The sequence below is a fragment of the Theobroma cacao genome, chromosome 1, assembly GCF_000208745.1.
Source record: "Theobroma cacao cultivar B97-61/B2 chromosome 1, Criollo_cocoa_genome_V2, whole genome shotgun sequence".
NCBI lineage: Eukaryota > Viridiplantae > Streptophyta > Magnoliopsida > Malvales > Malvaceae > Theobroma > Theobroma cacao.
In genome coordinates this window covers 29848847-29862722 of record NC_030850.1, presented here as the reverse complement: position 1 = coordinate 29862722, position 13876 = coordinate 29848847, and the positions used below count along the sequence as shown (strand labels likewise).

The window sequence follows — 13876 nt, the reverse complement described above, 5'->3', positions numbered from 1 at the left end:
GTAATAGTATTTTACTCTAAATTTTAATTTGAAAAAAAAAACAAGCCAATAAAAACAAAAACAAAATCCAAGAGACACGTGAAGAAATGGGTAAAAAAAGTTTTTTTTTTTCCTGTAATTGTTAATAGTAGAAGTTCTGGTATCTCCACACCCAATTATGAATTCCCCTTTGAAAATGAAGAATGGACAGTTCCCTTGCCCAACGCCCAGTCTTCGCCACCTACTCCAACTACACGCTCTGTCTCTCTCTTCGATGATGTAAACAGCGAAGAACGCGCGCACGTAGGCTAAGGGGCGAGACCACGCAACTAACAAAATCCACGCACACACCGTAAACTTGTCAGGTTTCATCAAACTGTCTGGTAGACCGACCAGTCAAATCTCATTTCCCAGACAATATCACAGATGGTACTCTCGCAGTTATAAACCCTAACTACTTCTACTAAATTTTGTTTTTTCTTTTTTTTTTTAATTTATATACATCAATCTCTAAGCTAACGACCCTTCAATTTTTCTTTCTTTCATCGATTTCATATTACAAAGTGGGTCATTTCTTGGGCCACTAAAACAAATCTCTCCTCAAAGTCATCTACCTTTTAAATCTTTCTGTGCCATTCTTTTCTCTCTCACCTGTTGGTCTCTTCTTCTGCTATATACCTTCTCTTCCTTCCTCGGACTTCTCCGTCTACCCTTCCTTTTTGTTCCTCCTTTTTTTTTTCTCTTTTTGCAGTTAGGGACTAAAGGGTTCTTTGATTTCAACTGAAGATGATGATAGGATGATTGATGAATCTCCTTTCCGTTTCTTTACTAATCTTAGTGGCTCCAAAGGAATTTTTTTTCCTTTGTTCTCTTTCTGACATTAATATCCTTGCTCAAATTTGAAAGCAAGTAAACATTTGAGAGATAGTAAAGTTGTGAGTAAAGTTGGAAGAATGGCTGCGCCGCCTAGTAGCAGGCTTCAGAATATGTTGCAGGAGGCGGTGCAATCAGTTCAATGGACGTACAGTCTTTTCTGGCAAATTTGTCCACAACAAGGGTAACCTTTTTCCTTTCAAATTACTAATCAATAACTACACTAATTTTTTACCTCTTAACTACAATTGATTTCGTGTGTTAGTTCTGCTTTCCTGAAAATTTTGTGATAATGATCAATTTGATTGTGTTTTAGGATCTTAATATGGTCAGACGGATACTACAATGGTGCAATTAAGACTAGAAAGACAGTACAACCTATGGAGGTTAGTGCCGAGGAGGCATCTTTGCAAAGGAGCCAGCAGCTTAGAGAGCTCTATGAGTCATTGTCTGCAGGAGAGACGAACCAGCCAGCCCGGCGACCTTGTGCAGCGCTGTCACCGGAGGACTTAACCGAGTCCGAGTGGTTCTATTTGATGTGTGTCTCCTTCTCTTTTCCTCCCGGAGTAGGGTAAGTTCTCCCACAATAGCTTTCTTCACATAGCTGGTTAGCCAATTGACTTTTGTGCTCTCCTTTCTATCATTCAGTTCACTTGTTTCCGTTAACTTTAACCTGAATTACTTATTCTAGTGAACCTCAGTGCTCGAATCTGTAAGTAAAAGTAGAAAAAAACTTATGGGTGGATGATCTATTTTGTTTTACACTCTTTGTCAGTAGGCAGAATTTTCTACGATGCCTATTCTCTTCTATTTGTCTTAAAACTCTTCTATAAACAATTTAAAGTTTCCATTCCAAGATAGTAGGGCATTTATCATATTGAGCACACAATTCAATTCTTTTTTCCTATTTGAAGAGAGCAAAGTAAATAATGGAGTAGCCCTTCTTCCTCATCATTACTGACCAGTGTAAGAACTAAGAAATGAGTCGGTCGCTGTGGGACTGTAATTGCTGGAATGTTAAGTGGGGCAATTACATACAAGAAGAGTAAATGAGACAGTTAGGATCGCTATGGCAGCTGTAATATTAAAGTGGTAGATTGAAGAATTAATTTATCTACAGCCGAGTCCACTGATATAGATGTAGTAAGTAGTGACCATTTGTTTTGTCCTGTGAAGAAGTTGATCCACGGGTCTTGGTTTTAAGGCATTGATGCAGGTTCATGTGCCTTTACAAGAGGTTAGGTGAGAGCCTTCATATCGTCGTCTTCTTCATTTTTAGACGACGTAGGAGATTCTTGTGTTTTTCTTTGCAATTTAATACTGAAAGTTAACGTGCTTGAATTTGTCTTTTGACAAATTTAAGACTGAAAACTATTCAAGGAGCTCTTGAGGAATAGAATCCGGAAACTGTTGTCAAGGGACTTGAAATGGGTAAAGTAGCAGTAATAAGTTGATTTTACATATTGGTTCACTGTCACCGAATGTTTTCTACTATGAGGATGTTACTCCGGCGGAAAGAACCAATTGCCATAACCCTTGAAACCCACCTAAGCGACCACAGTAATCATTGCTCCGAAACTTTCCAAGATAAGATTTACTATGAACTAGTAGCTTTTAGGCCTGCAATCCTTTTTTTTTTCTTTAAAGCCTCGTTTAATGTCCAAATCATCCTTATATTACTCTTCGAGGGCAGATGAGTAGGCTCGTCTCATTACCAAGAACAAGAAACTTTACGTAGCAGTAGCACTATATATTGAGTAATGGCAAGGATGCTCGACTATCACGTTGCAAAACTGTGAACCGGTGTTTTGCAGATCATGAAAAGAAGACATAACCGAATGTCTTCATTAGCTACAGGAATTTGCCTTTATTTTCTTTTTTTCTACTTTAAATTAAAGAGCTAGTACGTAACATTTCTTTTCTTTCTTCTAATCTCTAGTTAATCAATATCTACAGCATTTATCTTGTATTCAAACATATATATATTTATATTTATATACAAGAACATCAAAAATGGGTGGTGATATGCAGGTTACCAGGGAAGGCATATGCAAGGAGGCAGCATGTATGGCTTACAGGTGCAAATGAGGTTGACAGCAAAACCTTTTCAAGAGCTATTCTTGCCAAGGTATCATGACATTGCCTTTTTTCTAATTACAAGGTTATAATTTCATAAAGCCATGCTGGTCTTATATATATATATATATATATACAAGTGCGTTCAACTAGTTTTTGTATCTGAATTTGGAGCTTCCTGCTGGGATGATTTGCCTTGCTTTTTTTATCATCATCGATCAGAAGCAGGCCATGCATTTTTTTTGAGCTAATAATATACCACTTGGTCACCACCTGAAAAGAATGTACTTGAGGGTTAAACAAGAAAAGCATGAATGAACTGCAACATAGTTAATTATATCTTTCAAGAAAGCTTGTTCTTTGTTTCTTACACTTGATTTCAGTGCACTAACTGTATCACATCTTCCTGTTTGTCAACGTAAATAATACCGTACGGGTTGCAACAGAGTGCTCGCATACAGGTATACCTCCTGATTGACCCATGCAGAACAAAATTAAATGAATGCTTAATGAACACTTCTCTCTTTCATTCTTCTTGTATATTTAAGAGTAAAATTGAAGCATTTCATTTCTGTTGTTTTTTGCTGCAGACTGTGCTTTGTATTCCTCTTCTTGATGGAGTCGTTGAACTCGGCAGTACAGAAAAGGTAATTAAAAAGTTGCCTTTTTGTTTCACTTTGTACGTGTAGAAAAAACACAAGGCTTATGAATACGAAGCGACTTCTTCAGTCAATATCCTGACAGCAGATTGGAATTTAACGTTATTTCAGGTCCAAGAGGATCTAGGGATGGTCCAACATGTCAAAACCTTCTTCACTGATAGTCACAACCAAAATCCTCCCCCGCCAAAACCTGCTCTCTCCGAACACTCTACTTCCAACCCCGCCACCTCCTCGGACCACACCCGCTTCCGCTCTCCTTCCATTCCTCCCATGTACGCCGCGGCAGACCCTCCAGTAAACGCTAACCAAGAGGACGATGATGATGAAGATGAAGAAGAAGAAGAAGAAGAAGAAGAAGACGACGAAGAAGAACCCGAATCAGACTCCGCCGAAACGGGTCAAAACAGCCGCCAAGTCCCCGCACAAGACACTCAAGCAGTAGCAGCCGCAGCGGAGCCAAGCGAGCTAATGCAGTTGGAAATGTCTGAAGATATCAGGCTAGGGTCCCCAGACGACGCATCAAATAACTTGGACTCAGATTTCCATATGCTAGCCGTGAGTCAAACCGGGAACCCAGCGGACCAGCAGAGGCGAGCCGAGTCGAGTAGGAAGTGGGCAATGCTACAGGAACCAACGGGGAGTAGCCTTCAACCACCATGTTCAGGTAAAGAGAAAATGATAGTTGGACTCGTTATAAATTTTTTTTTTTTAACGCACTGTCAGCCAATAAGAAGAAATCTAGTGCAAAATCTTGGTTGAAACATAGATGGCCGATAATAAATTGATTCCCTAGAATGGTTTCTAAATTGTGGGACCAAATTGATCATCTCACTCGCTTGATGAGGGTGTGCATTGGATGCGCCTGTCCAAGCACATGGCCTTCACTCTCCCGCGGAAAATGAAAAAATTTACCCATGTGGGGACTTTGGTCTCAGTTGGGGGGACAAATCAGATAGCTTTTTGTGAGCAAGAGCGTGGGAAATCTGTGATCCTAGGGATGGAGTTGTGTATGTGAGTTGAGGCTTTCAGCAGAAACGGCGTCAGCGTCAGGCTGTAATAAAATCTTTTTCTCAGCGAATTAGAAAAGCCTGGAGTGGGGTCTGGCGCATTTTCTTGCAACCTGCCCAATCGCTTTGACAAAGCGAATTTCAGCTAACCCATAGAAGATCCGGTCCTTGTGGTTGACAAAAAGCCCCTCATTGACCCCAAAAATCTACTGCATTCCCCATTAATATTAACATTGTCATAGGGATATGAAAGATGGCACGTAAATCAACCCTAGATTAATTTGTTCTTCTTCTTTTAGTTTAGTCTAATCAATTACCATTTTGCTTTGATTTTGGATATCCTGCAGGGCCCCTTCCATTGGATGAACTGTCTCAAGAAGACACCCACTATTCTCAGACTGTCTCCACCATCCTCCAAAACCAACCCTCTCGTTGGGCCGACTCATCGTCAACAGGGTACCCCACCTACTCCGCCCACTCAGCATTTGCCAAGTGGACAACCCGTTCGGACCACCACGTCCACGTGGCAGTCGAAGGCACGTCCCAGTGGCTCCTCAAGTACATTCTATTTAGCGTGCCATTCCTCCATAGCAAATACCGCGACGAGAACTCCCCAAAGTCACGTGACTCCGACGCCGCCGCTCGGTTCCGCAAGGGAACCCCTCAGGACGAGCTCAGCGCCAACCACGTGCTCGCAGAACGGCGACGACGCGAGAAGCTCAATGAGCGGTTCATTATATTAAGATCCTTGGTTCCGTTCGTTACTAAAATGGATAAAGCTTCCATACTCGGGGACACCATAGAGTACGTGAAACAGTTGCGTAAAAAGATTCAAGAACTGGAGACACATAACAGGCAAATGGAAGCTGATAAACAACGATCGAGATCAGAGGATTCACCGCAGAGAACGAGCAGTTTCAAAGATCAGAGAAGTGGGGTGACGGTATCAGAGCGGGCGCGATCGGTGGGCCCGGGGACAGGGTCGGACAAAAGGAAGATGAGGATAGTGGAAGGGAGCGGCGGTGGAGCGAAGCCGAGGACCGTGGAGTTGTCGCAGGCGATGGAAGAGACGTCGGTGGAGGTGTCAATAATAGAAAGCGACGCGTTGTTGGAGTTGCAATGCGCGTATAAGGAAGGGCTGTTGCTTGATATAATGCAGATGTTGAGGGAACAGCTCCGGATAGAGATAACGGCGGTTCAGTCTTCTTTGAATAATGGGGTGTTTGCAGCGGAGTTGAGAGCCAAGGTGAATGACTTTTTACTGCAAATTGGCTTGTTAATTAATTTAATTAACAAAGACTGACGGTTATGTTTTGTGAATGGCAGGTGAAGGATAATGTCAACGGGAAGAAGGTGAGCATAACGGAGGTGAAGAGGGCAATAAATCAAATAATACCTCAATGCTAAGTTTTTGAATGTAGATTATTTAACCGAAAACTGACTTTTTAGTTAACAGTGTACAATTTTTTGTTTTCGAGGAGGGTGATGCGGTCATTTCTTAACTGTAATAACCTCTAATGTAACATAAAATGAAATGAAATGAAATGAACGGAGACATGATGTACCAATTCCAAGTTGCTCTCTCTTTTCGCTTTCCAACGACAGATGTGCAATCATACCGTCTAATTCATTACCGTTGTACTCTCCTTGTCGAGATCATTCATGTTCATCGTTCGTTTTCACTGAGAAACCAGAAAACTTGCCGGTTGCCATAGGTTTACACGGACTACTAGTAACTCATCATTACAATTAAATACCTTTTCATTTTGTTTTTACTCATTTGGTCATACTATTGCATACCATTCAAAGGTTCCGCAGACAAGTGTCGCTCATTCCCCCCCCGCGCCCCCATAAAAAGAAAAAGAAAAGCTTAATAAAGCAGTTGGACAAAAAGCAACTAACGAGCAATCACCCTTGCAACTAGTTAAATTTTAAAGCCTATATATGCCATGAATCCGCTAAAAAAATGACAAAATTTCAGGGCTTTAATATAAAACATGGATATACAGAATAGACTCAAAATTTGTTCATGCCAGAAACATCCTTAATACAACATTTCATGCACGCTTCCATCACCCATCTTCTCCAAATCCTCTTGTGACAGTAAGGTCTTCCTATCACTGCCACCGGTCTTGTCATAAGGTTGAGCCATTTTTCTAAGGAACTGCACCAGAAAAAGAACACCCAAGATTACACCCACATTGTGAAATGTCTAGCTCCTTAATTTCTAATATGGTATTTCCTATAGTTGAATATTTAGAATATGTCATAGTCAATCTCATCATATACAAAGTAAACCCTAAACAAGATTTCAACCTTTTTCTAGGGTGCAAACACGTTCACCTTGTAACTTTTCTTTTCTTTTTTTTGTCTCAAGCCACCTATTAAAGACACATAAGCAGTTGGACATGCCTGCATTGCACTTATAATCTCACCACCTCAGCGATTCAAAGAAAAATTATTGTTTTAAAGGAATTAAAATTACTTCAAATGTCTAAAACTACTCCATTTCATTATTCAATTCTTAATTTAGCTCATCATATATGAACTACATCAAAGCAAACCTCAATACGTAAGCCGTTTATATTAAAACTATGCTATAGTCTATAAGACATTTTTATCTCTCCAAAGTGCTAACAATATCAAAAAAACAAAAAAAGGACACACCTCTCTTGCTATATGCAGTGCCATGTCAGTGCTCAAATTCAGGTTTGCATCTCGTAAGTGAGACAGTATCCAACTTGGCAATTTTGAGCGCTTATCATGTCGGCTGTACCTGCATTAATTTAAATCAACTACTGTGAGTTGAGCAGGAAAGAAATAAAAATTTTCATGCCAAGACGTTATCAACCCAAAAAGAAAGACATAAAATCACCATGAGCAGTCTAAAATGGGTCAAACTTTCATCTGACAGAACCCTATAAGCTTTATTATTGGCTTCTTACTAGCTAAAAACATGACGAATACCAAATTATTCCTAAAAAAGAAATAGATTCAGCAAAAAACCAACACACTCCCAGGCTCTTTTACATAGCCCTCACTGAAAAGTAATTAAAAGAATAATAGCTTTTAAAAGGTTATAAACTTTAGGAGGGTACAAGGAGGCAGAAAAATCAACAGCCATAAAATAAAGACACAATAAAAATTCTAAGTTTCAATATAAAATGAAAAAAGAGAGTCAATAGATATATACCTTTTATCAGCAAATATCATCATCCCATAATCAGCCTTTGAACGGATAACTCGACCGACACATTGAGCAGCTTGCCTCTGCTTAATGAAATCAAATTATTCAGTTGTCTCAGAGAAGACTTCATAACTATATGATCAAGTAAATCCAAGTTTCTTTTAGGACAAAGATCGATGTATAATCATACCAAGGCATCAAAAGTAAGAAAATCTCCTTCCTTTATCTGGAATGTATCTCGTAAGTACTCCAACCTTGCCAGCAATATTCTGCAAGCAGACCCAGGTTTATTGACATGCAGGCATAGAAAATATAACAAATGATAACTTAATTTGTAAAGCTGTTGTATCTATAGATCACCTATGCCTACAAGTGAAAAAAGAAAACTGGAAACCACAAAGGCATAATCATATGATGAAACTCACTTGCTCAACGTATACTGGAAAGGAACACCAAACATGATTACCAGTCTGCCATAATGTCGATCAAAATCTATACCTTCAGCAACCTTTCCCCTGTAACATACATAAGCATTCAAGGTGATTTCATTAGAATGTGATAATCTCTTTATACTAAACAAACTACCAGTATCACAACAAAATACTTCACCAAGACTACTGTTATTGGTTTTTGGCAAAAAAAACAAAGACAACATTTTGGTTATAGGCCAAAAAAAAAAAACACTGTTTCAGGTTATTACCAAAGACAGTAATAAAAGTCCAGAACATAATATGGCTGTAAGCCTACTACCCTGTCTAACTGACAGAGGGATATGATCCAAGTGCCTGCCCTATTAAAAAGGATTTATCATCAATAGTACCTGGCAACAGAAAAAAAAACTGCACCTCTTCCACAATCACAAGCCCTGCGATAATTGTCAAGAGCCAATGTGGTTTCTACAACATCTTGCGTCTCAATGAAGACAAGCTTATGTTGCATTATCTCCTACAAGGGATAGATCAATAAATATTTCCCCAATTTAAAAATAATCAAGACAATTGAGTTCTTGTAAATTGAGAAAAATTGAAAACACAAATGAGATTAAAAGAGTAAGAAAGGAAGGAAAATCAACACAATAATTTTATAGAGGTTCGGCCTCGTTGCGTACTTGTTCTCCTTTAGATTCACTAAGGAATTTAAATCCATTATTGAAATAAAGTTTAATATAATGTTTTTTGTGGATTAACCACAACCTTTTAATATAATGCCTTTTATGGTTAAAGCGTAACCACTCTACCTTCTACCTTGGTTAACATATAACCACTCAATTTCAACCTTTTTAATTGGTTAAGGTATAACTACTCAAGTTAATAGAGTAGGAAATGAAAAGTGCAGTTGGGATGCCTCTTAAAGGCTAAACAACAAATTGAGTACAATGTTTGGTGAGAAAGGAAATAAGCAATAAAGGCACTGTAGATGGTACAATTGAAGACTTAACTGTAAGAAGAAAAGTACAAAGAGTGTTTAATGATTTGAGCTAAAATCTTCTCTTGGAGTTATGTTTCAAAGTCTTCCAACCTTTAAAAATGCTATGGGAGCTTGAATTTATGATTGTTGAAGCTTCAGAGGTAGTTGGGGGTGCATTTAATGTGAAAATAGCCATTTAGCACACTATTCCAGACTCTAATGGCACGTTTGGTTTGTGGAATAGATAGAAATAGAATAGAATAGTTATTACATGATAATAGAATGAGGTGAGAATATAATAGAATAAGTATTACATAGTTTGATATGATGAATGGAATAGAGTAGGAATAATTATTATGACTTATTACAGTGTTTGGTTGGTAACAACAACTTTGAAATAAGAAAAGAATAAAAAATAAAAAGATAAAAATACCCTTTATTATATGTATAATTATTTATTTTTATTTTATTTTTTAAATATTAATAATTTATAATTAATTAAAATATTAATAATTAATCAGAAAAAGGATATACATCTACTTCCAGCAAAAAGATAACATTATTCTCAAGAAAGTTAATCTGCCCTATACATAGAAGCAAGGTGTTTTTTAAGTGATGGAGATCAGAAAAAAGGGAAAAGGCAAGAAAGAAGGATGGAGATCAGGAAAAAGGGGTTTTTTCACTTGATGGAGAGACCAGAAAAAAATGACCAGCACAAGTTCTTTCTACAATTGATAACAAGAGAGCCCACAAGATCCTCACCTTCAAAATTCCACTATCATTCCAAGTGTTGATAATTCCATCCATGTAGGAATAACTGACAAAAAAACATACAATTCCATCAGGGACGACAGAGACCATCTCCAGCAAGAGCTTGCCATAATTCCTCACAACACCAGGATCGCTTCTCATATCAAATTTGGTACTGACAGGAAGTTGATCACTGCAAGAACAAATCAAATGGTAATTGACATAAAACAACTTTATTTATAAGGCCTTAATCTCTTACAGGTTACAAACTTGTAAGCTGTCACAACTCAAGGGAAAAGATTACAATCTGTCGACCTTCCACGTGTGAGAACCATTGGACATATGCAATCTCTTGTCAGGGACATTGTAAAGCTATGACTAACAACTGGATGGAAATTAAGAAGGCGTGGATACAGATCAATCGGGCTAAGCGTGCCAGATGTAATAACAACTGATTGGAATCGGTCAAACACAGGCTTTATGGCAAGAGAAGCATCATGACAGCTAAGCTGGAATGCAAAATCATGCAGAAAGATTACTATATGAAAAGACAAAATAAAAGGATTATATGTTTATGACATGTGAGTAAAAGGGAAAAATGAGTAGGATTCATTGCAATGCAACCACTGCCCAAAAACCATAAATTATATCTCAAACTGAATAAATACAATGAATATCAACATGGAAGACAAAGCATCTACATGACCACCTCTGACTGATAGATATCATGATATCGCAGATCATATACACAAATAAACTAAAAAGGACAAACTAGCAGCTTCATTTTCTTTCCCCACAAAACAATACAAAGTGAAGCTTTCCAATAGAGTGTCTCTAAAAAAAATAGAGGTTCTGAAAATATTATCACTGGGACATGTTAATGGTAGGGAGAAAATCCTTATGTCATTTCCAGAGTTATGGAAGTTTGCCAACATATTGAAACATCGGTGGTTCAGAAAAGAACAAAACAAACAAAGACCAACCTGCAAGACAGGATCTGGAATATGTGGCATCCTTTCATCAAAAGGTTCAATAATAATTGAAAACCCACGGGCATAAGTGCCTATAAGAGTGGCAAAGTCACATATTGTTTGGATGTGTAAGAACTCATCTGTGTCAGTTATTTCTAGAGTCAACATGAGTGAATGCAGACGGTCGTAACAAAACTTCAATGTTTTCTGGTCAATTCCAGCATGACTACTAATAGAGGCAACAAAGCCAACTGGGCTTTCTTTCTCAACATTGTCAGTTTCCAGTCGCCCTCTCAGATACTGAACCAATCTACGTAGAACATGCAAAAAGTGCTCAGCTCGACGGATATTTCCAGGCACAGCTTCCTTTAGAATATCATCAGGCAAGGCAGGATTTGAAAGCCAGGTGTCAGTGACTGCATACGAGAAGAGAGTAAAATTGATGAACTGGGACTATCATCAAACCAAAGCAATAGTTATCAAAACATTCGCAAAAAAGGATTCTATTCCACATACTAGGTAGGTTTCCTCTCAGTGCCAAACCCTCTACAAGTCGGTTGTATTCAGAACGCAGTCTGCTTGCATCAGTGGCCTTGAACCTTCCTACCATGATATACAATTTAGATAAACATATAAAAAATTTCAGCTTCAGAAATTAAGGGATGATATACTCCTCAAGAATTAATCCAATGATTACTCCTAACGAATTACAGAGACCAGACTTGAGGCATTCAAATATTAGGACCATGAAAAAGACCAACTGCATAAGTGGGTTTTGGGCCCAGCTTATGAAAGAGATTTTTTCTACTACAAAAGCAGAAGCAAGGTGTTTGGCTCTCAAAACTTGCAAATTTTTAGCTTAGGCAACAAGCCCATTTTGGCTTTTAGACAAAGCTATAAATCAAAGTTTCTCCAAAGGGTGGCAATGCATAATGACAAAAATTTAATAAGATTCTTTTATATTATCATTTTCCCTTCAAAATTCACAAAATTATACAGAGAATTATATTTTTCATTTGGCTCAATTTTTTTCTCTTGATTTCATTTATATTTATATGTCCAATTATTTTATGTAGTTTTTTAAAACTTACATCCGATGTAATAAAATTGAGTCTTTTCTTTTTTCATTTATTAAAAATGAATTAAAATATTATCAAATAGTTCGCTAAATCAGACAGCACTTTTGCATTACATGTGCTAAAAGCTATTTTAGTTTCTCTTTACAGTACTTTTAGAACAGTTATGTAGTTGAACAGCATTTCGTATAGAAGTTTCAGCTGGACCAAACAGCCCTTTTAAGTCCCAATACCTTAAACTTCACTAGTTCTAGGCCACTACCTTTCAGTTTCACTCTCTACATTGAATCAAAATGGTACATTTTCCAGATGCAGTGAAAACTTATCCAAAGTACATACCTATCAATCTCTTGACTTATCCGATTAAGATTCCTGGTAGCTCCTTCAAGTGTCTGTCTTCTAACACTAACACTAAGTGCTTCGATACACACATTGTCAATATTATGTGCCTCATCAAACACCACAACAGACTCCTTCTGCATTTCCTTGGATATAATCCCAGCCACTTTTGGATCAAGCAAATACTGATAGCTATAAACAACCACATTTGCAAACTGTACCATATGTCTCGCCAAAAAGTACGGACACCACCCTTTCTCCTTCCCAAACGCCCTCAAGTCCTAAAAAAACCCAGTGTCAAAAACACAGATTCTAAAGTGTAACATCAATTATAATCTAACTAGTCTATATAAATGGAAAACCATGCATTTTCTTTTATCTAAAAAAATTCTACTTTTTATTTTTAATTCTTCAAAAATATTGTTTTTTTTTTTTTATATCCTTTGTGCGTTTTGCTTGCTACTTTTGGGAGCAACAACCAAATGGTCACCTAAATAAACTTCAAATCCAGTTCACAATTGAAACTCGAAACTAATATCATACACGTATCCAATAATTTTTTTTAAAGAAGAAAACTCTGACTACCTGAAGGGTATACACACCGGGTGGTAACACGGCCGCAGAAGCGGCCTTCTCATAATTCTCAAAAAACTGACATGTAGGCACATTGGGATTCTCCGCCGCCATGGCTCGAACCCAACTCGCCGTGAGCTTCCTACAGCCGGCATCCACCGAATCCCGATTCTCGGCCGCTAAAACCGTCGGGTTCACGCACAAATTCTTCCTCGAAGAAAGCCCGATGGCAAGAATCCTAGCTTGAGGACCCAAATGCTTAATCTGGTAATTGTGCAAAAGCTTCAATTCGGCCAAGGTTTTTTCCATCTCGTGGACAGTGCGGGTACAGTAAATGAGCTTGATGGGGCTTTGGGGTTTGGAGAGAGAGTAGCTGGTGATGAGAGAGAGTAAGGCGATGGTTTTGCCGGTGCCCGTAGGCATTTCGAGAAGGCAATGACCTTTGGCGTCTAGGGCTCGCTTCAGTTCGATCATGTAAGAGTATTGTTCAGGGTAGATGTGGTCATAGGGGAAGTAGACTGTGACGTCTTCGATTTGGAACTTCATGGTTTTTCTGGGTTTTGTTTTGTTTAAATCGCTATATATGTATTTATACTGGATTCAGACGGGAGTGTTTTAAGGTTTTGAGGTTTGAGAAAGAAGAATGGAGAGATAGCAGAGAGAGTTCATTCAGTTTGTCTTGGTGCTCGTTGATCTTGGCAATGACCTTTTGTTGTCTCTTGCTTGAGTTGCTTCTTCACTTCCCAGTTCCCAGAAAAGAAAAGGAGAATGGACCCTATAGTGGGCTCGACCCAAGGCGTGTGCAATGTATATTCATAAACCTCAGCCTTGGGCCCTTGGCCGTTTGGCTTTCCAGTCAGATAACCTTAGAAACCAATGGCGACTTTTTGGAGTTTTTTTTTTTTATACTTTTCTAATGAAAAATAAGTTTTTTTTTATAATTTTAAAAGGCAAAAATAGAAGCAACCTTGCACTC

General features: G+C 38.2%; 2 protein-coding genes across 4 annotated transcripts; one reads left to right on the top strand and one right to left on the bottom strand.

Moving 5' to 3' along the window:
- LOC18613371 (basic helix-loop-helix protein A) lies at positions 550–6180 on the top strand. Of its 2 annotated transcripts, XM_018126210.1 has the most exons (8): positions 550–1036; positions 1169–1423; positions 2884–2980; positions 3375–3389; positions 3519–3575; positions 3699–4254; positions 4945–5843; positions 5924–6180. In XM_018126210.1, the coding sequence occupies exons 1-8, from the start codon at positions 933–935 to the stop codon at positions 6002–6004; spliced, it is 2064 nt and encodes a 687-aa protein (XP_017981699.1). In that variant the 5' UTR covers positions 550–932; the 3' UTR covers positions 6005–6180. The 2 variants fall into 2 exon arrangements, with proteins under 2 accessions (XP_017981699.1, XP_017981704.1); XM_018126215.1 differs by lacking the exon at positions 3375–3389.
- LOC18613370 (DNA repair helicase XPD) lies at positions 6480–13735 on the bottom strand. 2 transcript variants are annotated; one of them, XM_007050575.2, is made up of 12 exons: positions 12913–13735; positions 12328–12608; positions 11429–11511; positions 10925–11328; positions 10257–10450; positions 9954–10134; positions 8605–8729; positions 8210–8299; positions 7975–8053; positions 7791–7867; positions 7265–7373; positions 6480–6761 (listed from the first exon to the last, which is right to left on the bottom strand). In XM_007050575.2, exons 1-12 carry the CDS (start codon positions 13444–13446, stop codon positions 6642–6644), a joined length of 2277 nt encoding a protein of 758 aa, XP_007050637.2. In that variant the 5' UTR covers positions 13447–13735; the 3' UTR covers positions 6480–6641. The 2 variants fall into 2 exon arrangements, with proteins under 2 accessions (XP_007050637.2, XP_017981692.1); XM_018126203.1 differs by having other exon boundaries at positions 12930–13434.

What these genes read in the sequence shown, in the direction of transcription:
- LOC18613370 (XM_007050575.2), bottom strand. Translation starts at nt 13,446, where the DNA reads ATGAAGTTCCAAATCGAAGACGTCACAGTCTACTTCCCCTATGACCAC. An exon ending in ATAAGTCAAGAGATTGATAG is followed by an intron (nt 11,512 to 12,327) that starts GTATGTACTTTG and finishes CATGGTAGGAAG; the next exon opens with GTTCAAGGCCACTGATGCAA. An exon ending in TTCTTACTTTTGATGCCTTG is followed by an intron (nt 7,868 to 7,974) that starts GTATGATTATAC and finishes TTCATTAAGCAG; the next exon opens with AGGCAAGCTGCTCAATGTGT.
- LOC18613371 (XM_018126210.1), top strand. Translation starts at nt 933, where the DNA reads ATGGCTGCGCCGCCTAGTAGCAGGCTTCAGAATATGTTGCAGGAGGCG. An exon ending in TCTTTTCCTCCCGGAGTAGG is followed by an intron (nt 1,424 to 2,883) that starts GTAAGTTCTCCC and finishes GGTGATATGCAG; the next exon opens with GTTACCAGGGAAGGCATATG. An exon ending in CAGCGGAGTTGAGAGCCAAG is followed by an intron (nt 5,844 to 5,923) that starts GTGAATGACTTT and finishes TGTGAATGGCAG; the next exon opens with GTGAAGGATAATGTCAACGG.